Below are 27,204 nucleotides of genomic sequence, written 5' to 3'. Positions count from 1 at the left end.
AGCAGTTTTGTGGCAGGTAAAAAAAAGGTGGTAAAAGGTAAAGTACCCCTGCATGGGGTCCTAGTCAAAGGCGACTATGGGGTTGCTGCGCTCATCTCGCTTTCAGCCCAGGGGAGCCGGTGTTTGTCCACAGACAGCTTTCTGGGTCATGTGGCCAGCAAGACTAAACCACTTCTGGCGCAAAGGAACACCGGGACGGAAACCAGAGTGCACGGAAATACTGTTTACCTTCCCGCCGCAGCCGTACCTACTTATCTACTTGCACTGGCATACTTTCGAACTGCTAGGTTGGCAGGAACTGGGACAGAGCAACGGGAGCTCACCCTGTTGCAGGGATTCAAACAATAGTTTGAATCAATAGTGCAGGCATTCAGCATATGTGTTTCTCTGATCACTCTGCCTGCAGCAGGATGAGCCAACTTTTTAAGAATTCTCAGTTATGACCGAAAACTCCATGCTAGCAAAGCGAGCGATGCATACAATCCCTGAGTTTTGCCTGAATGCTGACAAAGCATGTGGTGAGAATGGGAAGACAGACACCTCCTGATGTTACACTTTCTAAAGCAGTCTTCCTCAATCAGCCACTTCACTGCCAGGCATGAAGAACTCAAAACTCCCAGCTTAGTTTCTGCCAAAGACTTTAAAGCTTAAATCAGAGCGCTAGACAAGCGAGGCACGGTTGCAAGTTATGGCAGGTGCGCAAGAGGAATAGATACCTGGCTAGGTGCAAGCTAAGTGGTTGATCAAGCAAACAACATGCTCCCTGCAATGGGGGGGGGGCACAGCATTTAGCGCAGCAAACAGCCAAAGTTTATGAGAATGGTCAAGCAAATAGGCACTCCTCTGGGTGGGGTGAGTTTACGAGGTCTGTTCATACCTTGTTATCCAATGTCCTAAGTCACTGTGGCAGACCTTGATGTCAGCTCAACATCCAGTTTACTCTAAGTCTACTCATCACTGACAGGAGGAGGCACTGAGGGAAGTTTCGTGGCAGGTAAAAAAAAAAAAAAGAAGGTAAAGGAGCCCTGGACGGTTAAGTCCAGTCAAAGCTGACTATGGGGTTGTGGCGCATATTTTCTCTAATATAATGCATTTTACTAAGTTTTTTTCAACGATACATACATTTTCATGCACACTTTACCTTAACACACACATTTTTTGCACATATTTGCTGGAGAGCTACACTCCAAAATTGTGCAAATTTCAAGCCTATGGCTTTGTTTTGGTTTGTATATTATTTCCGAAGGGGTAAAATGGTAGGTTCACCTTTAAATGTGAACTGAGTCAAATTTTCCCCTTAATCCTACTGCTAAAATAGCTTACTATTTTATTAGTCTATGCTTGCCTAAAGTCTTTGTTCACTTTGACCAAAAAATGGGTCCCTGTGCAACATGAATGCAAGGGATGCTGAATGTAAGTTATGACTATATCATGCGCAGTGCTCAGAAATTACTGCTTATTTTATTTTGATGCAGTTTCTAATTCCATCTTATTTACTTACTTGCTTGCTTATCTTGAATCCTTTTCCTTTAACCAAAGTCTGGAGTTGACTGAGTACTTGCTAGCTCACAGAATTGGTTTCCACCCACATGCTAGCTGCTCATGTTTATAGCTAGTGGGTTAACAGAAGGAAACTGGCCCAGATCCGCCTATCTTCTTAGAATTATCACATGGCTGAATTCCCACATGTTCAGAATACGATAAAATAAATTGGGTAGCAACAGTTACCGATAACTGCAAGCAAGACTGGAGAGCTTTTCTTTCTCATCCTGGTGCCTAAAGGGTTTGCTGCTCTTAAGGCAAAGAGAAGCAGAGATGCAAAACGATCAGGTTTTTCAGCAGAGAATCCTAGATTTAATGAGTCACTAAACACATCCACATTCCGAATGTGTTCCAGGCTATCAGATGGAGCTACAATCAAGCGTTCAGCCTGCCATCTCCGTCTTAAATGAAAAGCAGACCACTCCTAAATGAGAAACGTCCAACATTGGGGATAAAGGGCCAGATTCAACTACCCCAGTGCAGTAGGGGAAGCTAGCAAAATAACTCCTCTAGTGTAACAGGGCTTTCCCCCCTCTTCTCCCCCTGTACCTCCCACAAATCTGTTGTGGAGGATCGAGAGAACCCACAGAACATTTGGCGGGGGTAGAAGAGAGATCATCCTGTCAGGCAAGCAGAAATGGTTGTGTTGATGGAAGAAATGGTTGTGTTGATGGAGAGAGCCAGTGTGGTGTAGTGGTTAAGAGCGGTAGACTCGTAATCTGGGGAACCGGGTTTGCTTCCCCGCTCCTCCACATGCAGCTGCTGGGTGACCTTGGGCCAGTCACACTTCTCTGAAGTCTCTCAGCCCCACTCACCTCACAGAGTGTTTGTTGTGGGGGAGGAAGGGAAAGGAGAATGTTAGCCGCTTTGAGACTCCTTAGGGTAGTGATATCCTTCGGGATATCAAATCCAAATTCTTCTTCTTCTTCTTCATTTTCTCAGCAGTATGTTGAATTCCACCCAGCACTGTGATTCAATAAGTCTTCTGTGTACCTTCTGTGTACCAGATGGGCGTGGTATTATTATTATTATTATTATTATTATTATTATTACCTCTAATCATAGCTGTCAACTTTTCCCTTTTCTTGTGAGGAATCCTATTCGGAATAAGGGAATTTCCCTTAAAAAGGGGGAAACATTGACAGCTATGCCTCTAATAGTCCACTTTGATCCAGTAGTTGCTGCCACAGGGAAAAGGTAAATGTAAAGGACCCCTGGACAGTTAAGTCCAGTCAAAAGTGACAATGAGGTTGCGGCACTCATCTCGCTTTCAGGCCGAGGGAGATGGCGTTTGTCTGCAGACAGCTTTCCGGGTCATGTGGCCAGCATGACTAAAACGCTTCTGGTGCAACGGGTCACCGCAAAGAGTGCCAGAGCGCACGGAAACACCGTTTACCTTCCCGCCGCAGCGGTAGCTATTTATCTACTTGCACTGGTGTGCTTACAAACTGCTAGGTTGGCAGGAGCTGGGACAGAACAACGGGAGCTCAGCCCGTCACGGGGATTTGAACTGCCAACCTTCTGATCGGCAAGCCCAAGAGGCTCAGTGGTTATGGCAAGGAAGGCACATGGCTAGTGTGAGTGCTTTGTCTAAACAGAAAGGATTAGAACCGTGTCTTATATTGCATAATATTTTGCACTGGTTTTCAAGCTTACTGCTGCAAGGTTACAATTTTGTTTTTAAACGTTTAAAACCCTGAGAGCTGTTTTAATTTTTAGGCGATAGTAGTTGTGGATACAATCACATTGTAGGAATCGTTGGGTAGAAGTGGTAAACTGTTCCTACTTCTTGGTGGGGGTGGAAATGAAGAAAATCCTGTATGAACTGGATTTTCAATTTCATGCAATCATAGCTTTATGATTCAGCATTTGACTGTAGTCTGCAAACCCAGAAGAATAAGTAAGAGCTGATATTCACAGAGCAGGAATTAAAAAAACAAAAAAACCTCAAGGCTTCACTCTGTGCCATCCATTGTAATGAGAGCTGAATTGCCTGGTACACAAAGAAACAGGACTGTGAGGATCCTTAGCCGGATCATGCGGTACAAGAGCTGCTAACCACCAACAGAAACTAGATGAGGTCACTTCCAAACAGGATGCGGGCCTGCAATCATGCGCTGTTTTTATAGCAACAGAAAACTTGCAAGCTTCATGTACAAAGCTTGGATACCTATAGGATTCAGCAGTCCTCATCTTGCAGGATTCTAATGATTTGCAAAAAGCATTGCTTAGTTGCAAAACTACAGCTTCCAAAAGCATGGAGAGCATGGGGTAGGGGCTGAATATTAAGGCACCTCTTCGTTTATTCTTTCTACCTTGCTCTATCACAAAGGCTCAAGGACGGCAACAACCTGGGCTGCCACAGAAATTTTGCCTAAAGCAAAATGTGGAGTGAGTGTTCGGTTTCCTCTTCCAGCAAAACATCTGAGGAATCCCAGAGTAGCTGAAAATGTGGTTTGATAGGACGAGTGAAATATCTTAAGGGGAAAAAATATCCCTGGTAACAACTTTTCTAAAAGAGAACAGAGTGGTTTTTAAAATATGTATATACTGTATATATGCAGAAATCTATTAGAGTTATCTTCAAAACTCTATGCAAGCGCTAACTGTTTTGTACGAAAACAAAGAATGAAAAAAGCAAATGAACACTGTGTAGGTATGCAGGACACAGCCAGGACTGCTTCAGCCCTGAGCGATCTGAATTCAGCAGGCAAGCAGGAAGTCAGCGCTAAAGGAACACATATTTGCCAAACATAAAAATTAAATAGTGAGTGGCTTTTTTTGCAGAACTAAGAGGAGAGCGGAGACAAGCAGCAGTGTGGTGACAAGTGGATTAACATCGAGGGCTGATAGCAGAATTATCAGCATGCGCAATATGAGCAGCCACCATAAAGGAGAACGATAAAGGGCACGACAGTTCTAAACTTCCAGAGTTGGTTCTACAGTTCTGTGAGCCTAACTGGAAACATCTATAAACTTAAATACTTGTTTTCAAATGCAACTCCGCAATCATGAAGGTTAGAACCTTTATCAAATGTGAAAACTACGGGTTGTTTCCAACGTTAATTCGACTCAGAGTGAACACTTGGAAATTAATGACTAACTTAGGTTCATTAATTTTCATGCCTCTATTCTTACCATTGGTTTGGACTCTAAGCGAGAACCCAGAGGCTGAGAGGGAGGGTGTGTCAGAAGGAAAATGAACTGATATCAATTTATATATATTACTAACTTTGTATTGATGTAACATTTTATACGTAACTGTGTATTTTTGCAAAAATTCTGTCGTTGATGTTAACTTCTTGTATCCTTATTTTGTATCTTATGCTTTCTGTATAAATTGTTCAATTTGGTTGCAAACTTCCTGCTGTTTTGTTTATTGTTTAGGGCTACTTTTGTCACATTTGTAGTTATGTCATTAAAAAATATATATCGTAAGCCGCCTAGAACATGGTTTTAACCTTGGAAAGGCGGCATACAAATAAAATCGGGGGGGGGGGGGAGAGAGTTAAATGATATAGAAGTTAAAAAATTAATTAATTGGTAGGAGCCTAAATTCTATGCAAAATGCCAGATTCCATAAAGATGGATGTAGTCAGACAATTATAGCCACGCTTACCAATTATAGCCACACTACAATAGCACTTGCACAAACCGCTGTCTGCACACAAATTGGGCCCTCCCTTAAAGAGGGCACGTGTTGCGCTGAGACCTGGCAACCTAACCATGTGTTCTGGGTGGGTACATTTGGATAGCCACAATACCCAATTGGTAGGTCCCTTGATGTAGGGTTCAATCAGGCCAATGGGACGAAGGCTAAAGGGATCAAGGGACCTATATATACCTATGCATGTGACCCAGAGCTTCCTCTTTCAGTGTGTGCATTCTGAACACCCGCCCACCTCTCCCTACTTTTAGGGCTTACGCGCTTGACCTTGCTATGCCGCCGTGTGTCGTCTGTCATTGGGACAGGGGCACGGCAGGGATTTTCCCCACTTGGCTGATTGGCTGTTGCCATTTGGGTGTAGCAAATCGTCTCAACTTGTAAGGTTTCGGATAGGCTCTGGTTCAGGTGATAGGGATGGGGGAACACTCTCGCCATCCCTATGGGAAGGGTATTCCGTTAAAGGAATCCAGGGACTCGATGGTTTGGTCAACTCCTGTGAGGGGGTTGCACCCGTGCCTGAGTTCAGGGGGACATTTGGGTGGCAGAGATAGTCTGTTCCCAGCTTTCTGCTTATCCAGGTGTTCACCCTAGGCTGACCTGTGCTGGAACCCTGAGTCAGTGCTACCTGCATGGCAGGGAGCTAGTCGAACCAGAGCCTATGCAACCAGTCACTTGCTGTAATCAATAAAGTTGTGACCTAAATTCTGCCAAAAACCAAACCAAAATTTGAGCCTTGTCTGAATTTATTTAAGGGGGAGGTTTAAAGGTTTAAACACGCAATGGCAATGTGCAATTCCACTGAGTCCAGGCAGGGTGTGCTCACACTATTCCATCACTTCCCCCCTAGTGTTCCAGGATACGATTTTTATTTTTTTTTAAAAGATTGTGGCTGTGTGCACAAGCCCTTTCCCACAGTAAGCCCAACACACCAAGGAGAGGCAGGCTTTAGGAGGGGTGCACCCCCCCCCATGTACACACAGCATATATGGGGGGCGGGGGTCTGTGTGAATAGGGAATTTATTACCCCAAAATATGATTCACTCACCAAGAGAAATCTATAGTCCTTCCATTTCTGCTTTACACTTCCTACAGGCTTAATAAATTCTGCCTTGCCTTTAATACTGAAAAACAAGGTCACAATCACAAATCTAACATGCTTGGAATTAACAAACAGACGCGAAATAACAAGGTCAGGAACAGAGTGCATAATGGCAGTAGCCTTTTTTTTTTCAACCGTGTAGTTCTGACTAGATTTCCTGATGTTGTGGGTTTTCGCTTTTAACTAACTACTGTTTAGGATTTCAATGTTGTTAGTTATTTCGCTGGGGTAGCCACCCAGTGAAAGGGAAGGGCAAGGCAGATGCTGGTGAAATCAATAAGGGTGCTGCTTTATTGTTGCCAAAATTTCTCTACCGGCCTTTCGTTTAACGTGTGTTGCAGTGTCTGTCATTCCTTCCCCTAAAATGAGCAGAATGAAGTCAGCCACACCGAAATCTCGGTTCGTGCAACAACTCCACCCCTCCCCTAAAGCAACTCTGCTCTCGTAAGTTTCCCGTCAAACATCCAGATATTTAATATGTGAAAGATCCTTCCACAGCGTGGTAATTTCATGTGACAGAAATAAATAAAAAATGAAGGCGCAAGCACGAAGAGAGCAGGAAATAAATCCAGAATGTTAAAGATGGAAAATACTTATTAGGTCATTTACTCCACACTTTGCTAGCACATCACTGAGCAATGGGCTGAAATTCAGCTAACATTTCTGCAGAAAGATATCGACCAAGCTAAACCCACTGTGCAGGTTCTGAGTCAGAGAAGATTTGCAGCATGCCAGGAAAAGTTGATCTGCTCTATTACTGGCCCAGTACAGAACAAAAGAGATTATATTTCACCCAGATCACTGTATGACCAAAGTTTCAAAAGATGAATAATGGGGATTACAAACCATGCAAAATAAATGCTTTCCCTTTAAGTATGCATCAGAGGAAATTGACTTCAGCTGGCTGTTTTACAGGGCACATTCATGGGAGGCTTATAGAGATTCAGGACTCTGTGCCATGCCAAAAATGTGTGTTCCTCCCAAAAGCAGAAGCTTCACCATATATAGATGCTTCACCACATATAGATCTTGCCTCAGTGCTGAGTACATTGTCTGCCCAAGTAAGGTAAAGGTAAAGGGACCCCTGACCATTAGGTCCAGTTGTGGCCGACTCTGGGGTTGCGGCGCTCATCTCGCTTTATTGGCCGAGGGAGCCGGCGTACAGCTTCCAGGTCATGTGGCCAGCATGACCAAGCCGCTTCTGGCGAACCAGAGCAGCGCACAGAAACGCCGTTTACCTTCCCGCCAGAGCGGTACCTATTTATCTACTTGCACTTTGACGTGCTTTTGAACTGCTAGGTGGGCAGGAGCAGGGACCGAGCAACGGGAGCTCACCCCGTCACGGGGATTCGAACCACCGACCTTCCAATCAGCAAGTCCTAGGCTCTGTGGTTTAACCCACAGCGCCACCCGCGTCTGCCCAATTAAAAGGTAAAGGTAAAGGTACCCCTGCCCGTACGGGCCAGTCTTGACAGACTCTAGGGTTGTGCGCCCATCTCACTTAAGAGGCCAGGGGCCAGCGCTGTCCGGAGACACTTCCGGGTCACATGGCCCAATTACAGATCTGTAATTTAAAAGAATTGGGGTCCCTTGCTCATGAAAGATCAGAAAGGTATAGGAAATGATTCCTTGTGGACCTTGTGGTTGCTAGGAAAATGTTGCACCAGCAGAGACCACTTCCAGTCTTAAAACTGGCTGGGCATCGCCCTTTCCTCTAACACTCACCTATAATTAAGATGGCATTTTGAAAAACATTCAAAAATTGCGTGGGGGAAAGACACACCCCAGTTTTGCACCCGGAATTCAAATGCTGGAATTCTGGATGTGACATTTGTACCTCCAAAGTGAAACTCAAGTGCTTTCGTCATATTTTGATTGGTTGTTTAGCCAGTTAAAAAAAAGGAAAGGAAAAGCATTAGCTGTGATAAGAAAGCTGCGAAATTCATTTAATCAGGAGCTAATCGCCCATCCAGGCAAACCAAGCCTGAGGTGCCTGCCTTAGTTATTCTCTACATTCAAGAGCTTGTATTTTCCTGCATTCCCTTTCTTTCTGGCCTCGCTCTCTGCCATTCCTCCTCCTCCACCATGTATATATGTGTGCGCAAGTCAAGGTAACATTTCATGCATCTTATGAAGTGGTCTGTAATCTACGAAAGCACTTGGCACAATAATTTTGTTAGTATTTAAATGGCTTGTACCCTTTGGTGCTGTTAACACAGCATTTTGACTTCACCCTTGGAGGCGCACTCCATTGTCTCTCAAAGACAGACAAATGCCCAAAATTTAAAAGTGCCGCAAGATTCTAAGTTGCTATTGTCTTCTTGAAGAGACTAACACGGCTGACCCTCTGCTTGGAACAATTTTTAATCCAGATTAAACTCAGTAAGCACAGAGCACTTCTTCTAAAGAAACTCTGTACGAAGTCATTCCTCACCATCTAAGTCATGGGTAGGCAAACTAAGGCCCAGGGGCCGTATCCGGCCCAATCGCCTTCTAAATCCGGCCCGCGGATGGTCTGGGGATCAGTGTGTTTTTACATGAGTAGAATGTGTCCTTCTACAGTGGTACCTCAGGTTACAGACGCTTCAGGTTACAGACTCTGCTAACCCAGAAATAGCACCTCGGGTTAAGAACTTTGCTTCAGGATGAGAAAAGAAATTGCGCAGCGGCAGTGGGAGGCCCCATTAGCTAAAGTGGTACCTCAGGTTAAGGACAGTTTCAGGTTAAGAATGGACCTCCAGAACGAATTAAGTTCTTAACCTGAGGTACCACTGTATTTAAAATGCATCTCTGGGTTATTTGTGGGGCATAGGAATTCATTCTTCTTCTTCTTCTTCTTCTTCTTCTTCTTCTTCTTCTTCTTCTTCTTTTCAAAATACAGTCCGGCCCCCCACAAGGTCTGAGGGACAGTGGACCGGCCACCTGCTGAAAAAAATTGCTGACCCCTGATAAGTGTTTTGGGTAAGGAGCCTGGCAAAGTCTCACAGCCAAACCCAGACACAACCACAGTACTTTTCTGTCACCATGAAACTCAAGATGGCAGACGTAGGGTTTGTGGGCAGTCAGTCTGTCACTGAAGAACTGACCAGGCCTAGGCCTGCTCAGCTTCAACGTGTAACAGATGCCTTCTGACCACAGCCTCAGCAGTACCCCCCATTTGCACAGCTACTCAAAAGCACAAAGTCAAACAACGAATAATGGGATTGTAAATCCAACGTCCACCTTCCTTCCCCAAGCTTGACAAAATAGTCGGCTGAATTCTCCCCTACAACATGTAATAATATCACTTCCTTAATTTCATGATGTCATTGCATTTATGGTATTTTTGGCTCTATAAGACTCACTATAAGACTCACTATTTCCCTCCTAAAAGGTAAGGGGAAATGTGTGTGCGTCTTATGGAGCGAATGCAGGCTGCACAGCTATCCCAGAAGCCAGAACAGCAAGAGGCATCGCTGCTTTCGCTGTGCAGCGATGCCTCTTGTTGTTCTGGCTTCTGAGATTCAGAATATTTTTTTTCTTGCTTTCCTCCTCCCAAAACTAGGTGCATCTTATGGTCTGGTGCGTCTTATAGAGCAAAAAATACGGTACTTTCTCTACCCACCCCACCCCATGGCTGTGGCTGGAAAGAGCAGAGAAAGGCCTAACATGGCATCAGTGGCGTAGCGTGGGTTGTCAGCACCCGGGGCAAGGCAAGTAATTTGCGCCCCCTAACCCGGTAGGGGCAGAGAGCTGTGAGTGCGAGCGCCCCCCCAGATGTTGCGCCCGGTGTAGCCGGCCCCCCCTGACCCCCACGCTACACCACTGCATGGCATTTCCACATCACCCATAATTTGTAGTTCCCTCCGGCTCCATACAAGGGAGTGACGTAGTAATTTTGCAAAAGAATATTGGCCTGCTAGCTGGTGACAATCAGATATGTAGACACAATAGCAAGGATGTTGAAGGTAGCTTTTTGCACCTACCGTGGTTTAAGTGTCTGATGCAGTCGTTCAATACGGTGCTGAATTTCTTCTGCGACTCCCGATCCGAAAAGCAGAAGCAACTGTGTCGGAGGAATGGTTGCCACAGATAGACCGGAAATTCCTTTGGAAGGCCAACAAAAGCCTGCACATTTTCCTTTTCATTGGAACCTTTAAGAGAGAAAAAAAGGCATTTAAAAAAACTAGTACAGTGTTACCTTGGTTACCTTCAGTAGCTTAGGGCCTCAGCAAACCTAAATCCAGCCCTGGGTCTGAGAGTTGTGTGTCCCACTACCTTCCCCAGGAAAATCTGCTGTCTACTGCTGAATCAGAGCAAACCAGGGTGGATAAAAATCAAGGAGTTAAAATAAATAAATAAAATGGATTTTTTAAAAATTAAATTGGATTTTTTTGTAATAGGATTTTTTAAATTTAAATTGGATTTTTAAAATAAAATGCTTTTGGAGGAAAAATATTTCTATAGATAATTTTCTATTTAAGCTATAGCATAGTCCAAAGGCTATTCATCAGGAAATAAGGATTTGTTTTCAATTTTTCATGTGTGCTAAAACTCAGTCTAAGTCTTTTTTTTAATTGTTTAACCACATCAGTTAACAAACATGGATACATAGCCTATAATGTTATTGTTTTAGTTACATAAATTGTTTAAATTGTTATTAAGGAAATGATTGTTTTTCTCCTTCCAATAAAGTACAGCAGAAAAGTTGTCCAAATATAAACAGTTAACTTATTAAACCTCACAATAATGTCACAATTATCGGTCTATGTATTTCTAATAGTATAACCAAATCCGTAATTTTTGATATAACTGTAAAAAAACTACTCTGAAAATTTATTATTCCAAAAATGAAACCTTCATCTGGTTGTAAATATTAAGATTATACCAGCAAGAGTCTTTTCTTTCTTTTTTTTAAAAAAGAAAGATTTAAATTAAGTCTTACTGACTAGTGACTTAAATCAAATCCACCCTGGAACAAACTCTATTGATGTGAAGGCACCTACAAAAGATTGCTGTCTCATATAGCAGTCCTCCCTTTCTAAGTCTTGCCAATAATCAAACAGGGCAGTTGGGATGGAAACTGGCCATTCTACTTTCACTTGACACGCCTTACCACTCGGGTCTGGAAAATGTTTATCAGATAACAAGTTATACTCCTCTTCTGTCGTCAGTACTTTGCCTCCAACAGGTAAAATGCAGCTTTTAGGACTAACGCCCTTCTGGAACGCCTGGGTTCGAGGAAGAGAAATAAGGTTAAGAAAACAAGCTTTTGATATTTCTTCAAGTTACTTATGTTAAAATGGATGTACAGATATGAGAGAAGGATTGTGGCTTTCTAAGGGGTGCACAGAAACCACAGCTGGGGGTTTCCATCTTTTCTGGGGGTGTCTGCTTTATTAAAAAAAGGAAAGAGAAAACAAGTTTCTAGTCCCTGTGGGCTGTGCCTCCTGAAAAGCTCAGAAGTGAGAGTAGTGGCCGAGTAAGACTTGAAGGAACCCGTATATTTCCTTGACCTGCTTAGCAAAATTAAAAACCTGCATTTAATTTATTTGACTTGCAGCTCCCCTTTGATTTCAACAAGCTCCCAGCACAGCTTGCAACAACTCAGCACTTACACAGAATAAATAAAAACAATATCAAATTAATTATGCAAACATTTTCCATATGTATAATCTGTGCAGCTCAGGGATTTCAGTTTTCCGTGGCACAGTACTCAGACTGCCTGATGCGAGAATTTAATATACCGTATTTTTTGCTCTATAAGACTCACTTTTTCCCCTCCTAAAAAGTAAGGGGAAATGTGTGTGCATCTTATGGAGTGAATGCAGGCTGCGCAGCTATCCCAGAAGCCAGAACAGCAAGAGGGATTGCTGCTTTCACTGCGTAGCGATCCCTCTTGCTGTTCTGGCTTCTGAGATTCAGAATATTTTTTTCCTTGTTTTCCTCCTCCAAAAACTAGGTGCGTCTTGTGGCCTGGTGCGTCTTATAGAGCGAAAAATACAGTAATTTTTGAGCACAGCCAACATGCTCCCCTGACCACGGGCAGTGTTACTTTTTTCATGGAGTAAAAATTTGCTCCATGAATTATGTGGCATGGCATATTCATGGTTCTGTTCCTACCTTCAGGACTAAGGTCAGAGAGTAGAATTGAGAGAGTGCCTTTCAGCCCCTGGGCTATTTAATATATACATGAAGCCATCTGGAGTGGTCATTAGGAGTTTTGAGGCGAGGTGCCATCAGTATGCTGATGACACTTAGCTCCATTTCTCCATAACATATGAATAAGAAGAGGCCTTGCTGGACACAGTGGTGAAATGGACGAGGAAAAACGAACTAAGCTTGAATCCTGGTAAGATGGAGGTACTGTGGCTGAGCAGTTCCCAGGTTTGAGAAACTGGTCACAGTTGCTTATCCTTGATGAGGTTATAATAATAATATAATAATAATTTATTATTTATACCCTGCCCATCTGGCTGGGTTTCCCCAGCCACTCTGGGCGGCTCCCAACAGAATATTAAAAACATGATAAAACATCAAACATTTAAAACTTCCCTAAACAGGGCTGCCTTCAGATGTCTTCTAAAAGTCAGAGAGTTGTTTATTTCCTTGACATCGGATGGGAGGGTGTTCCACAGGGCGGGTGCCACTACCGAGAAGGCCCTCTGCTGGTTGCCTGTAACTTGGCTTCTCACAGTGAGGGAACCGCCAGAAGCCCCTCGGAGCTGGACCTCAGTGTCCGGGCTGAATAATGAGGGTGGAGACGCTCCTTCAGGTATACTGGGCCAAGGCCATTTAGGGCTTTAAAGGTCAGCAGCAACACTTTGAATTGTGCTCGGAAATGTACTGGGAGCCAATGTAGGTCTTTCAGGACCGGTGTTATATGGTCTCAGTGGCCGCTCCCAGTCACCAGTCTAGCTGCTGCATTCTGGATTAGTTGGGAGTTTCCGGGTCACCTTTAAAGGCAGCCCCACGTAGCGCGCATTGCAGTAGTCCAAGTGGGAGATAACCAGAGCATGCACCACTCTGGCGAGACAGTCTGTGGGCAGGTAGGGTCTCAGCCAGTGTACCAGATGGAGCTGGTAGACAGCTGCCCTGGACGCAGAATGACCCGTGCCTCCATGGACAGCTGTTGCACTCTCCCTGAAGGAGCAGGTTCGCAGTTTGGGGGTGCTTCTGAATCCTGCTCTGTCACTGAAAGCTTAAGTAGCCTCAGTGGCTGGAAGCGCCTTTTACCAACTGCGACTGGTTTGAGAGCTACGGCCATTACTGGACAGGGAAAGCCTAGCCGCAGTAGTTCACGCTAGTTACTTCAAGACTGTATTGTGGCAATGCACTCTATGTGGGGCTTCCCTCTGAGTGCAGTTAGTGTAGAATACATCAGCACAACTGCTGACAGGAGTGAGGCCTTGCCTGCAGGGCCAAATCAAGGTGTTACTTGTAGCATCGAAAGCCCTTAACAACTTGGGACCAGCATACCTGCAAGATCACCTAACCTATATATTGTTAGAATTGCTGCTCCGTGATTGCAGTCATGGGATTGCTGTCTATCACATGACGGTGTATGTTTTGACTCCACAGAGTGGGAAGTGACGGAGACAGGATGTTTGTGTTACTGTGTTCCATGAAGTGGGACTATCGTCCTTTGTTCTTTCTCTTTGCTTTCTGATGCTAGAGAGAGAGAGGGAGCCATGTTGCAGTTCTCTGTGTGTGTCTATATGTCAATAAAGTAGATTAGCCAAAATGCTGAGTTGCTGAGGGCTGTTACGCAAGCTGCGCAAACTCTGCGGATCCCTAAATGTACTGATGTCTGTTGGCATCGGTCGCTGTGATGTTCAGGCAGAAGGAAGCTTTTGAAGCTCCCGAACGATCGACCAGGAGGGAGAGAACATGTCATTTGTGCCTGTGTCTCTGCCAGGGTCCTACTCGAGTGTAGGCTGAGCTCCTGACACATGCGCCCACTTGACTGCTTTGATAGGCAGAACTGACACTGCTACCTGTTTCCACATTTGTAAGAACTCGATCGTTTCGTGTGGCACTTTGGAACTCCCTGCTTATTGAGATCAAGCAAGAGCCTACACCGTAATAAATAAATTAATAATAATAATAATAATAATAATAATAATAATAATAATAATAATAATTTATTTATACCCCATCCATCTGGCTGGGCTTCCCCAGCCCCTCTGGGCGGCTTCCAAAAAAATATTAAAATACTGTAATACATCAAACATTAAAAGCTTCCCTAAACAGGGCTGCCTTCAGATGTCTTCTAAAAGTCTGGTAGTTGTTGTTCTCTTTGACATCTGATGGGAGGGCGTGCCAAAGGGCAGGTGCCACTACCGAGAAGGCCCTCTGCCTGGTTCCCTGTAACTTAGCTTCTCGCAGTGAGGGAACTGCCAGAAGGCCCTCGGTGCTGGACCTCCGTGTCCGGGTAGAACAATGGGGGTGGAGACGCTCTTTTTGGCGCCAGATAAAAACATTCCTGCTTAGACAAGCTTACCCAGGTGCTTAGAAAGTCGAGGCAATCTGCTTTCGTATTTTAACTTTGGTGTGTTTTAAAGCAGGGTTGTAAATCTTTCTTGATTTTCCTGTTTTATCTTTTGTAAACCGTTTTGAGGTTGTTCTTTTTTAAAACAACAACAACCACCACCAAGCAGTGTATAAATTATACGAAATAAATAAATTACAATGGAAACAAGCAAAGGAAAAATGCAGGGAAGTGGGGAGCAGGGGAGAGACTGAATTTCACGGTGCCATAAAGTAAAGAATACCTGGGAGGTCAATATTCAGATGTGATCCCTTAAGTAGGAATTTTGCATTTATTCTGTTGCATTTATTCTGTTGTCACTATCTACTAGTCAGTGAAGCAGCACCGAGGATCTCAAAACTGAACATGATGAATCAATGCACCATAACATCAAGCTTCAGCACCCGGTAAACTGACAATTTACCTCTTTGTTTTCAAAGCTCTCCACGGCGTATTTGCTGTTAACCACTATATATCTGTCTTTCCATTTCTTCACGTCTTCAGCAAAATGTGACACTTCTCCTTCATAAAAGACCATGCTGGAGTCTGCAGGGGGCTATAGAAAAGACAAGTTACTGAGAAATAGAAATGGCTTCTTTCTGCTTCTTCGTTTGTAAAAAGAAAGGGGTGTGTTTTTTCATTGGGGGGGCGTGTCCAAAACCTAACTAGAATATGTTAGAATAGAAACTGAAAGCTTCTGGCCTATAGCTTCTGGTGTTTGGGAGCTGGCGTTGACAGCACAGTTCGAAGTTACACTGGCTAGCGAAATGTTTGCTTGAACTCTGCATGTCTTTGGTGTACAAGCCCATCTATAGTTCTGTTTTAAGCTGTTGCTTTAGTTTAGTTGTTTTTTTTAAATTAGCTTTAAGGATGAAATATACTCTGAGTATATTTCATGCTCTTTATTGCAGCTTGTAAAACAGTGATTGAATTATGCCCCCAAGCCTCAGGCTTTTATATACATTATTTCCACAATGAGTCCCATCTGATTGGCCGATTCTGCTTCCTTCCTGGAGCCTGATTGGTCTTTTCCTACAGGCCAATCAGTTGTTGCTTTCTACGATCCTACCAGCCTAATAGGCTGATTAACTTCTTCCTGGAGCCTGATTGGTCTTCTCCTGCAAGCCAATCAGTTGTTGCATTCTAGGATCCTACTTGCCTATTGCTCTAGGATCCAAGGTTAGTAAATAACAAAGGATTTGTTCCAAGTTGCCTCAAATAGTGAAAATGTACTATTAAACATCTAATAAAACAAACAAACTTAAACGCACTCTGTACTTGCTCAGAGACACCATATCTCATTATCAGCCCCCAATCTGCGGCCTCAGCCTCTCTCAGTCCAGTTTCAAATTAAAGCCTGAGTTTCCAATTTAAAAACATCTCCAGGAGGTCTTTTAGCAAGGGTGATGGTGTTCTTTGCCCTCTATATAAAGCTGATAAATGGGAATAGGAAGGAAGGAGACGGACTGAATTACATAATTTTACACTGCAGCCTGCCTGCCTCCCCCTCACCACTCGCTACCCCTGATAAAGAGACCTTGTAGCTAAAAGTGTGTTGTGGCACTGAAAAATGTGTTGTGTGGCACTGAATACAGGGAACAGGACCACTGCCCTTTTTGTGGTTTTCATGGGATACTTGGGAAAGATAAAATGGGAAGAAAAGAGGGTAGGAAAGTTTTGCTAAATAAATAAACAAACAAACTTCATTTTGGGTGAGGACTTGCAACTTGTTAGAATTCCTGCTCCATGATTGCAGTTATGGGATTTTTGTCTATCACATGACGGTGTATGTTTTGACTCCACAAAGTGGGAAGTGACGGAGGCAGGATGTTTGTGTTACTGCGTTCCGTCAAGTGGGACTATTGGCCTTTGTTCTTTCTCTCTTTGCTGTCTGATGCTAGAGAGAGAGAGCGCCATGTTGCAGTACTCCATGTGTGTTTATATGAAAATAAAGTAGATTAGCCAAAATGCTGAGTTGCTGAGGTCTGTTACGCAAGCTGCACAAACTCTGCAGATCCCTAAGTGTGCTGATGTCTGTTGGCATCGGTCGCTGTGATGTTCGGGCAGAAGAAAGCTTTTGAAGCTCCCGAACAGTCAACCAGGAGGGAGAGAACATGCCAGTCAGGCATGTGTCTCTGCCAGGGTCCTACTTGAGTGTAGGACGAGCTCCTGACATTAACAGCTATTGTGGTTTGCCAAAACCAGGAAGTGCCAAGGAGAAGTGGCTCATGTGAGCAGGGGGTAAACAACCAACAACCTGCGATCAATAAAAGGGTTTCAGAATGCGTAGGGCGCATACAGCCAGTGAAATAGCAAACTCTTCTTGTAGTTACCTTTGTTTTTAAGAAATGGGACTGCAGGTCCCTGTTTTGTTCCAGCTCATTCTGGATGTTCTTGCAGAAGGACACTGCATATTGGCGTTTATAGTGCGGACTGAAGTTCTTGATCACAGCCTCCGTCTTTCCTGAAATGGAACATTAAAATTTATTATACATTCAGCAGCGCGCTCGCTCTCTTTTTCCAGGCTTCACAACTGTGAAGCTCTCAAAACTGCATTTAATACCACACTCTGCAAAAGACCTACATGATGGCATGTACTGGGTGATGTTGCAAGACGAGGGAAGTTTCTAACCGACACCTTTGAAACAACAAAAACATTACCTGAACTAATAGCCTTTTGTTATATCTGACAAAGCACTGTTTCTAGTCCTTCCTGAAAAGCTTAGTGAGATAGGATCTTCTAAAGCAGTGTTTCCCAACCTTGTGCCTCCAGCTGTTTCTGAACTACAACTCCCATCATCCCTGACTAGCAAGATCAGTGGCAAGGGATGATGGGAATTGTAGTCCAAAAACAGCTGGAGGCACAAGGTTGGGAAACACTGTTCTAAAGAGACCTCTCTGTTCTTGTTCCAGCATTTCTGATGGGCTGCGGCAACATATAAAGTCCTGAAGCACAGCATTTTAACATACTTGAGTCCAGATTGCGAGTCTCGTTCCAATAAGTTTCCCTTAAAACTCTCAAAGAAGTCTTTATTTGTCTCTTGGCCACCATCTCAGGGCCTTCTTCTTCTAGAGTGGTGAATCCAGATTATCTAAATTCACCAAAAGGTCGGTTCAAACATGGGTCTCATTTTAATGGGCTGCATGCAGTGAGGTGTGGGGATGACGTTTTTGCTTAGCTACATAAATAGTGTTGTACATGAGACCTAAAGCCACTTCTGGCATTTTGGTACTGGCTAAGAGAGGACAAACAGCATGTTACAAACATAATGTGTAATATGAAGCTCTGAATTAATTATATTATTATTATTATTAAATGAAAAATAAGCTTGAGGGTCTGCACTTTTGAGCACATGAGCTACAAGGGGGAAAGGGGCACTTAACTCTTTTCCTGCAATACGTTTTTCAACGTTGCCATCTCCAAAGCTGCTGCTCCATTCATTCATTCATTCATTCATTCATTCATTTTACTTGTATAACACTCTTCATAAAAATAAATAAACCATAGGTAAAGGTAAAGGGACCCCTGACCATTAGGTCCAGTCGTGACAGACTCTGGGGTTGCGGCACTCATCTCACTTTATTGGCCAAGGGAGCCAGTGTACAGCTTCCGGGTCATGTGGCCAGCATGACTAAGCCACTTCTGGCAAACCAGAGCAGTGCACGGAAACACCATTTACCTTCCCGCTGGAGGTAATTTATCTACTTGCACTTTGACGTGCTTTCGGACTGCTAGGTTGGCAGGAGCAGGGAGCAACGGGAGCTCACCTCGTCGCAGGGATTTGAACCGCCGACCTTCTGTCCTAGGCTCTGTGGTTTAACCCACAGCGCCACCCGTGTCCCTCCAAAATAAACCATAGAGAATATAAAATGCAGTTGTACCTCGGAAGTCGAATGGAATCTGTTCCGGAAGTCCGTTCGACTTCCAAAATATTCGACAACCAAGGCGTGGCTTCTGATTGGCTGCAGGGAGCTACTGCAGCCAATCAGAGCCGTGGAAGTCACGTCAGATGTTTGGGTTCCAATGAATGTTCGCAAACTGGAACACTCACTTCCGGGTTTGCGGTGTTTGGGAGCCAAAACGTTCGACTGGCAAGGCGTTTGGGATCCAAGGTACGACCAATAAAACAATCACGTTAACTTTCCAAGAAACACATCAGTTACCCAAGAAATTCAACAATTCTTAAGAACATAGAACACAGCCCTACCTAGAGAACCTGGGGTGTTCTGTACGTAAGGCAGAAGCTCTACTACCATTGAGCTATGGTTTTTCCCACTGTTGTCCTGTTTTCACTGAAATTGTACAAGGGTAACAACTGCAACCTAGCAGTTCGAAAGCACAAAGTGCAAGTAGATAAATAGGTACCACTCCAGCGGGAAGGTAAATGGCGTTTCCGTGTGCTGCTCTGGTTCGTCACGCTGGCCACATGACCCGGAAGCTGTACACCGGCTCCCTCGGCCAATAAAGCAAGATGAGCACCACAACCCCAGAGTCGGTCACGACTGGACCTAATGGTCAGGGGTCCCTTTACCTTTAACCGCTGCACATATGGAGCCTAAGTCACAGGGGAAACCAATTTCAGGAGGCATATCCGAGTGGGGAAATGGCGGGTCGAGAACAGCATTCATCCAGTCATTCGTTGACTTCTATCCTGCCTTTTTTCACAAGGTGAATTCAAAACAGCTAACAGAATAAAACACCATATGGAGCATAAAACACATCCAATATAAAACTACCCAAAAAAATCCTAAAGGTCTCACCCACCCACACAGACACCATTCATGGAGGTAACATCGCAAAAGTTAACAAAGACAAGGAAACAATTAAAAGCCATCTGGAACAGCCGTGGCTTTGCCAGATTATCTGAAAGAGTAAACTATCAAAGGGTTAAATACACTTTCTCCCCTGCTGCTGCTCCCGTTAAAATCCAGAGGCTGATTTGGGGGAGGGGGGGAGCACAATTAAGATTTCACCACACACATTTGCAAGTAGCATGTTTCTTCCAGAGTTTGTATCAAGGAGTTCTTACATCAGATAATTCACTTTTGCCATGAGCTGACAGGAAGTAAAAAGGGAAAGGGAATGGACCCCTGACCGTTAGGTCCAGTCGCGAACAACTCTGGGGTTGCGGTGCTCATCTCGCTTTACTGGCCGAGGGAGCTGGCGTTTGTCTGCAAACAGTTTTTCCGGGTCATGTGACCAGCATGACTAAGCCGCTTCTGGCGAACCAGAGCAGCGCACAGAAACGCCGTTTACCTTCCCGCCGGAGCGGTACCTATTGATCTACTTGCACTGGTGTGCTTTCAAACTGCTACGTTGGCAGGAGCTGGGACAGAGCAACGAGAGCTCTCTCCATTGCGGGGATTCGAACCGCCGACCTTCCGATCGGTAAGCTCGGGCGCCAGGGAATCTAGAAGACTGCAAAAATCTACCTTACAGAATTGTGAAGGGTTGTTCAGGGACCGTAAATTGCCACATAAAATGCTACACACAATTTCTATTTACAAGTAATCATTCGTATTAATAAATATTTCTGTGCAATCAGAGGGTAAAATTTTAGAGGTAACATTTTGGGATTTTATTAGCAAGTTCTCCACAGTTTCTGAAAGCCACACGCACAAACCAATAATATCCATGCAATATTCTATATTCTAAAACTTTGAAGGTGCTCAGTTTGTTAATACAGTTGCCCCTCTCACCCAAACTCCTCCATAGGTTCTCTCGCTTGCACACATTTGTTAGCCCTTTCCATCAGCCTTCTGAAAGAGTTCTCAGCCTTTTTACATATGGAAAACATGAAGCTGCATAGTTTATTGGGATTTTTTTAAAAAAAGAGACATTACTACATCTGGCCGCTGTTTACAGTATTTCTTCCTTGCAGCTGTTTCAGATTGTTTAAACACTTCCATTGTGCTCCCTCTCCCCTTGTTATTTGGGTAGGGTCCACATCCTTGCATTTTACGGCAGAGATAATTGAAGGTCTCAAATACATTCGCAGTGCTTTCTGCATCTCGAGTCTCTCTCTCCCTATCTGTGGCTCAGCGGTAGGAAAATATCCCCATCTGTTATTGGTCGCAGGCCATTCCTATGGTAACCTCAGAATTTTAGCACATGGGAAAGTAGAATGATTGAATGAATGCATTTTCATTTATCCGTCTTTTTAGTAGCCTTATAAGGAGCTCTTTACTATTAGCAATTATTCATTATTACAGTGGTACCTCGGGTTACATACGCTTCAGGTTACATGCACTTCAGGTTACAGACTCCGCTAACCCAAAAATAGTGCTTCAGGTTAAGAACTGTGCTTCAGCATGAAAACAAAAATCATTACAATTTGGAAGACAATTGGAGTTTTTTATTGGATTGGATTTGATATGTTAATTGGATGTTCTTATTGGAAAATTAATAAACGCTTTTAAAAAAGAGAACAGAAATTGTGCTCTGGCAGCGCGGCGGCAGCAGGAGGCCCCATTAGCTAAAGTGGTGCTTCAGGCTAAGAACAGTTTCAGGTTAAGTACGGACCTCCGGAACAAATTAAGTACTTAAACCGAGGTACCACTGTACTGTTGTTGCTTTCCCCCCCACCTTCCAACAAGAAGCTCCATTAGGATTGGCTTGGCTTTGCCACAATGGGCAATACATTGTTAGTCCACTTAAGACAAGGAGATTTTAGGCAGCATAATGTTTTCGCCTTCCATTCTGTAAAACAGGCCTCAAGCCACTCTGAATCTCATTTCCACGCTTTGTGTTTGTCTTTTCCTGAGCGGTGGGAAGTCCAGAGCAGCCGCTATGGTTTCCTTTGGGGCAGAGAACACTTGGGAAATTTATGATCTTTGCAATCATCTCGTTTATTCCCAAATGTGCAGGAAGCGATGGCAGAAGGGATTTGCAGGCAGGCAGGCGGTCTCAAAGCAACGCGAGTCCAACACTGTGAAATTCTAAACAAACATCCCTGCTGCCATACTAAATATGCTTCTTTGTGAACAAATTTCCCTCCCACACTGCAGGTGAATGTCTTTCGAGACACATTTCAAGGGGGCTTTAGATAAAAATATTAGACAGGTTGCTCAATCGCCAAATATCTATCATTCACCATCAGCAACCAGGTCATAGAAAAAACTTGAGAAAGGGCCATGTCTCTCTGCAGAACAAAGCAGTTTACAACAGATAAAACAGATAAAATCAATAAAAATGTACAACCCTACTTTAAACCATGAGTAAAGTACTGATCAAACCTATCCATTCTTAAGCAAATCAGCCCTGAGTGCTCACTGGAAGGACAGATCCTGAAGCTGAGGCTCCAATACTTTGGCCACCTCATGAGAAGAGAAGACTCCCTGGAAAAGACCCTAATGTTGGGAAATATTGAAGGCACAAAGAGAAGGGGACGACAGAGGACGAGATGGTTGGACTAAGCGACTAAACAACAACAAAAAATCTGTTTTAGCCACACTCAGTCAAATCAAATCTTGAGAGTCCCATGGACTGCAAAGAAGATCAAACCTATCCATTCTGAAGGAAATCAGCCCTGAGTGCTCAAGGACAAGATGGTTGGACAGTGTTCTTGAAGCTACCAGCATGAGTCTGACTAAACTGCGGGAGGCAGTGGAAGACAGAAGTGCCTGGCGTGCTCTGGTCCAGGAGGTCATGAAGAGTCGGAGACGACTAAACGACTAAACAACAACAAAAAGTACTGCAGGAAAGTGATCCTGTCAGATTGTGGAAGGATGGGGTAAGGAAGAAGCAATCAAGAGTTTCCCTTGCAAATGAGCAAGCCTGGCCTGAAAGCTTGGACAGGGGTCAGGGAATACCATGTTATCCATCTGGTCATCTGTAGTTAGGACACTCTGTCACTTCCTGCTCTGGCTAAAACTGGATGATGGCACACGGGCCAAATTCCTCCTTGATATGTATCCTTCAATTTTGAGGACTGGAATTATATGTTGCGTTCAACCAACACCGATGAGCCACACCAAAGGGAGGAGACAGCATGTACAATAATAATGCCTCTCTGCGCATTGGGAATGTGTTCCAAGGCATGAAGTCCTTTCCCAGTGAGAAAAGTAAAGGATTTGCAGCCCATGAAAGTATTTATTAAACCAAAGTGACTTTGCAAAATAATATGGCCCAGTTTACTAATTCTTGCTCATGCTTTGTTTTTCCTTCAGATTTCCAAAAACTTGACAAACGAGCTTCCTCCTTATCCCATTTCCAAATTTAGTCCTGATTCTTTGGTATGGATGTTAAGAGTTGTTTGAGGTGAAGCTAAGCCAAGTTTTTCCATTAGTCTGCTTGGCTGGATAGATTGGAGCTAGCCTGGGGAAGGAAAAGCAACGCCAAGAGCTCCAGGAGGCGAAAATCTCTTCTGGAGGAACGATGGCCAGAGTCCAAGGGGGAAGAGCCATGGCTCCATGGCAGAACACATGATTTGCATGAATAAAAGTTTCAGGCTCAATCTTCAGCATCCCTCAATTGGGTTGGGAAATGACTGTCTGAAATGGGCTCTCCAGGACTTGTTTCCTTTATGAATAATTATTAAGCTTTTTCTAATTATAATTTAAATATCCACAAAGTCTCCTGCAGACATTAATCGAAACAAGTCCAGGTATGTATTTGAGGGCACTGTTTTGTGAAGTATTCTCTGCATTTTCCCCATGCTTTTTGAAACTCTTGTCTAGAGTGATCTCTAATTGCCTCTGTTAATCTAGCCAGTTCAATATACTTTACGAGTTTATCTCGACATTCCTTTTTTGTTGGCACAGTTTCTTTTTTCCAGTTTTTAGCAATTAGGATCCTTGCCGCTCCTGTGGCATAGAGGAATATTTTCTGATCTTCGCTTGTTATACCTATGTCCATTATCCCTACTAGAAAAGCTTCCGTATTTTTCATAAAGTTATACTTAAACATTTTTTTAAGCTCGGCATATACTGTGTTCCAGAAGCTTTTGACTTTTTCACAGGTCCACCAAACATGTATAAGTGTCCCCTCTGTTTTACCACACCTCCAGCACAGATTTGTTTTTGTCTTATACATTTTAGCTATTTTGGTAGCTGTTAAAGTAAAGGTACCCCTGCCCATCAGGGCCAGTCATGACCGACTCTAGGGTTGCGCGCTCATCTCACTCAAGAGGCCGGGAGCCGGCGCTGTCCGAAGACACTTCCGTGTCACGTGGCCAGCATGACGCAGCTGCATCTGGCGAGCCAGCACCAGCGCCGCACACGGAAACGCCGTTTACCTTCCCGCTAGAAAGCGGTCCCTATTTATCTACTTGCACTTAGGGGTGCTTTCAAACTGCTAGGTGGGCAGGAGCTGGGACCGAACGACGGGAGCTCACCCCGCCGCGGGGATTTGAACCACTGACCTTTCGATCAGCAAGTCCTAGGCTCTGTGGTTTAACCCACAGCGCCACCCCCATAGGTGTTAAGCACCATCTATAAAACATCTTGATTAGGTTTTCCCTCAATACTTCACAGTATTTAAATACACCCACAAACACCTCACCAGAGATGAAAAAGCAGCTCTAAAAACAGCCACAACAACTGGCTCATTTGTGATGGCTGAAAGCATGCGATACACCCATCAATGCAAGATGCACATGAGCAGAAAATCCCATGGGTAGGATTAAATATTCATCGCTTTATTAATAGTTCAGATGATTTGGTCCAGTGGTGATATTCTTAACTGAGTTTTTTCCTTCCTCCAAACCAGGCATAGGCAAACTCGGCCCTTCTGATGATTAGGGACTACAATTCCCATCATCCCTGACCACTGGTCCTGTTAGCTGGGGATCATGGGAATTGTAGTCCCAAAACATCTGGAGGGCCGAGTTTGCCTATGCCTGCTCCGAACACACACAAATATTGGTCTCCCCTATCGCATGTGCAGAACAGTGTATTGCCGTACTTGGCTGAGGTTTTTACAGCCTTCCTTCTCTTTATTCTGATTTGTCAGCCTCTTCCACCTTGCTCCTTAAAACCAAAAACAAATAAAACATGGCTGAGTCATGAGTCACATGGGCTGATTGCTTGCCTCAATCATCAACAATACAAAACTGGGGCAGTTGCTGAATTCATGGAATTCTTCCCCCTCCCTGAGCGATTTCATTCCCTGTGGGATGAAAGCATGAATAAAGTTGCCAGTTTCTTTTCTGCTTTGACTCCCCAGTCTTTAACAGCAGCCGGACACGGGAAACAGTCAAAGCTTCTTCTCTCACTTTGATCTCTTCCTCTGGTACCTCCATTGGTTAAAGAGGAGTACAAAGCAAAAACCACAATCCCATCAATACCGCCATTTTTTTAATATATATATTTTTGCTGCTGCTCTAATAGTTGTAGTTTGGAAAATGGCTGGGGCGTGTGTGTACTTGCTTCACGTGGCTGAACAGCTACAACTTGAAATTCTAGACAGACTCATTTTCTGCCATTTATTTCAAAATGTACACTGTGCCTCATTTTCACAAGTGTCAACGGTATGTCCCTATTTCCTAGCAAAAACGTGAAGTCATACAGGCGGCGGCAGGGGGTGTGGAGAGCTGCCCACCACTGCCGTCAGCAAACAGCATTGTAAGATTTTGGCTTCTTGTAAATCTGTTCTTGGGAGAAAAGCAATGACCAACCTAGACAGCATCTTAAAAAGCAGAGACATCACCTTGCCAACAAAGGTCCGTATAGTTAAAGCCATGGTTTTCCCAGTAGTGATGTATGGAAGGGAGAGCTGGACCATAAAGAAGGCTGATTGCCGAAGAATTGATGCTTTTGAATTATGGTGCTGGAGGAGACTCTTGAGAGTCCCATGGACTGCAAGAAGATCAAACCTATCCATTCTGAAAGGAAATCAGCCCTGAGTGCTCACTGGAAGGACAGATCCTGAAGCTGAGGCTCCAATACTTTGGCCACCTCATGAGAAGAGAAGACTCCCTGGAAAAGACCTTGATGTTGGGAAAGATGGAGGGCACAAGGAGAAGGGGACGACAGAGGACGAGATGGTTGGACAGTGTTCTCGAAGCTACCAGCATGAGTTTGACCAAACTGCGGGAGGCAGTGGAAGACAGGAGTGCCTGTTGTGCTCTGGTCCATGGGGTCACGAAGAGTCGGACACGACTAAGCAACTAAACAACAACAACAAATCTGTTTTATCCACGCTCAGTCAAATCTATTCAGATTAAATCTATATGAGAGCAATCAGCAGCCTTGTATAATAGGAGAACCAAGCAGATAAGATTCCACAGGCTAAGAGCCTTTTGGCTTTTACTAAAAGCTCAAACCTTTGTCCTGGGTACTGGAAGGAAGGGGAGATCTCCTCTTCTAAGAACTTCATTGGGAGTCCCAAGTGAAACAGCATTTCCGGCTAGACACTTTTGCGCTCACCCTCACCCCCGTATATACTGTAGTGGCCTCTACGACATAACTTGCTGGCTGCTTTTGCAGACGACAACAAGCCATACTTTTATCTGGAATGAGCCATGTGCTTGTGAATGCTTCAAGCTCACTTCCGCTTTGCTCCTCCAACAACATGGAAAAAAACCAACGAGGAGGCAGGCGCCTTAGTTTGTTGCTTCCTAACAAGCCACCTGGGACGCAGGTGGCGCGGTGGGTTAAAGCCTCAGCGCCTAGGACTTGCCGATCGAAAGGTTGGCGGTTCGAATCCCTGCGGCGGGGTGCGCTCCCGCTGCTCGGTCCCAGCGCCTGCCAACCTAGCAGTTCGAAAGCACCTCCGGGTGCAAGTAGATAAATAGGGACCGCTTACCAGCGGGAAGGTAAACGGCGTTTCCGTGTGCAGCTCTGGCTCGCCAGAGCAGCGATGTCACGCTGGCCACGTGACCCGGAAGTGTCTCCGGACAGCGCTGGCCCCTGGCCTCTTGAGTGAGATGGGCGCACAACCCCAGAGTCTGGCAAGACTGGCCCGTACGGGCAGGGGTACCTTTACCTTTACCTTTAACAAGCCACAACCTGTAAGTGAATAACAAACCATTGCTTACGGCTGGCTAGAAGTCATGGCTTGTTGGGGACAAACAACCCATAATCTGTACTTCAGATGTAACCCGATTCTAAGGCTTTCTGATTTGTTGATCATGATAATTTTCTTAATTTTTGGTTCCACACTATCCCATGAATGCCAGTGGAAGTGGGAGTCATGGGGCAATATCCATTAACACACTGCTTGCTCTAAAATCTACATAAACCATGGAAAGTCAGAAAGTCTGGCTGACCATCACATGTGAGCGCTGCCTCTCTCTTATCACTACTGGGCCTTTGCTGTGGTTTGCTTCTGAATACTTCCACCCATGTGGAAAATCCATCAGGATAATGAAAGCCAAGTCCAAATTTTATTCTTTTCCAGTGCTCAACGAAATCCAACAGCTTCTCTGAAAGTGCTGCCACAAAAGG

General features: G+C 44.3%; 1 protein-coding gene across 1 annotated transcript in view; it reads right to left on the bottom strand.

The window, feature by feature from the left end:
* NIBAN1 (niban apoptosis regulator 1) overlaps window positions 1-27,204 on the bottom strand; it is a 93,905-nt gene that overhangs the window by 32,978 nt on the left and 33,723 nt on the right. The window contains exons 2-5 of the mRNA XM_081914815.1: window positions 17,151-17,281; window positions 15,242-15,373; window positions 11,404-11,518; window positions 10,274-10,441 (exon numbers count right to left, since the gene is read on the bottom strand). Of these exons, the coding sequence (XP_081770941.1) occupies window positions 10,274-10,441; window positions 11,404-11,518; window positions 15,242-15,373; window positions 17,151-17,281 (546 nt within the window). The remainder of the gene's footprint in view (window positions 1-10,273; window positions 10,442-11,403; window positions 11,519-15,241; window positions 15,374-17,150; window positions 17,282-27,204) is intronic.

The sequence above is a fragment of the Podarcis melisellensis genome, assembly GCF_964234715.1.
Source record: "Podarcis melisellensis genome assembly, chromosome: 6".
Classification (NCBI taxonomy): Eukaryota; Metazoa; Chordata; class Lepidosauria; order Squamata; family Lacertidae; genus Podarcis; species Podarcis melisellensis.
This window is presented reverse-complemented; position numbering and strand designations above follow the sequence as displayed.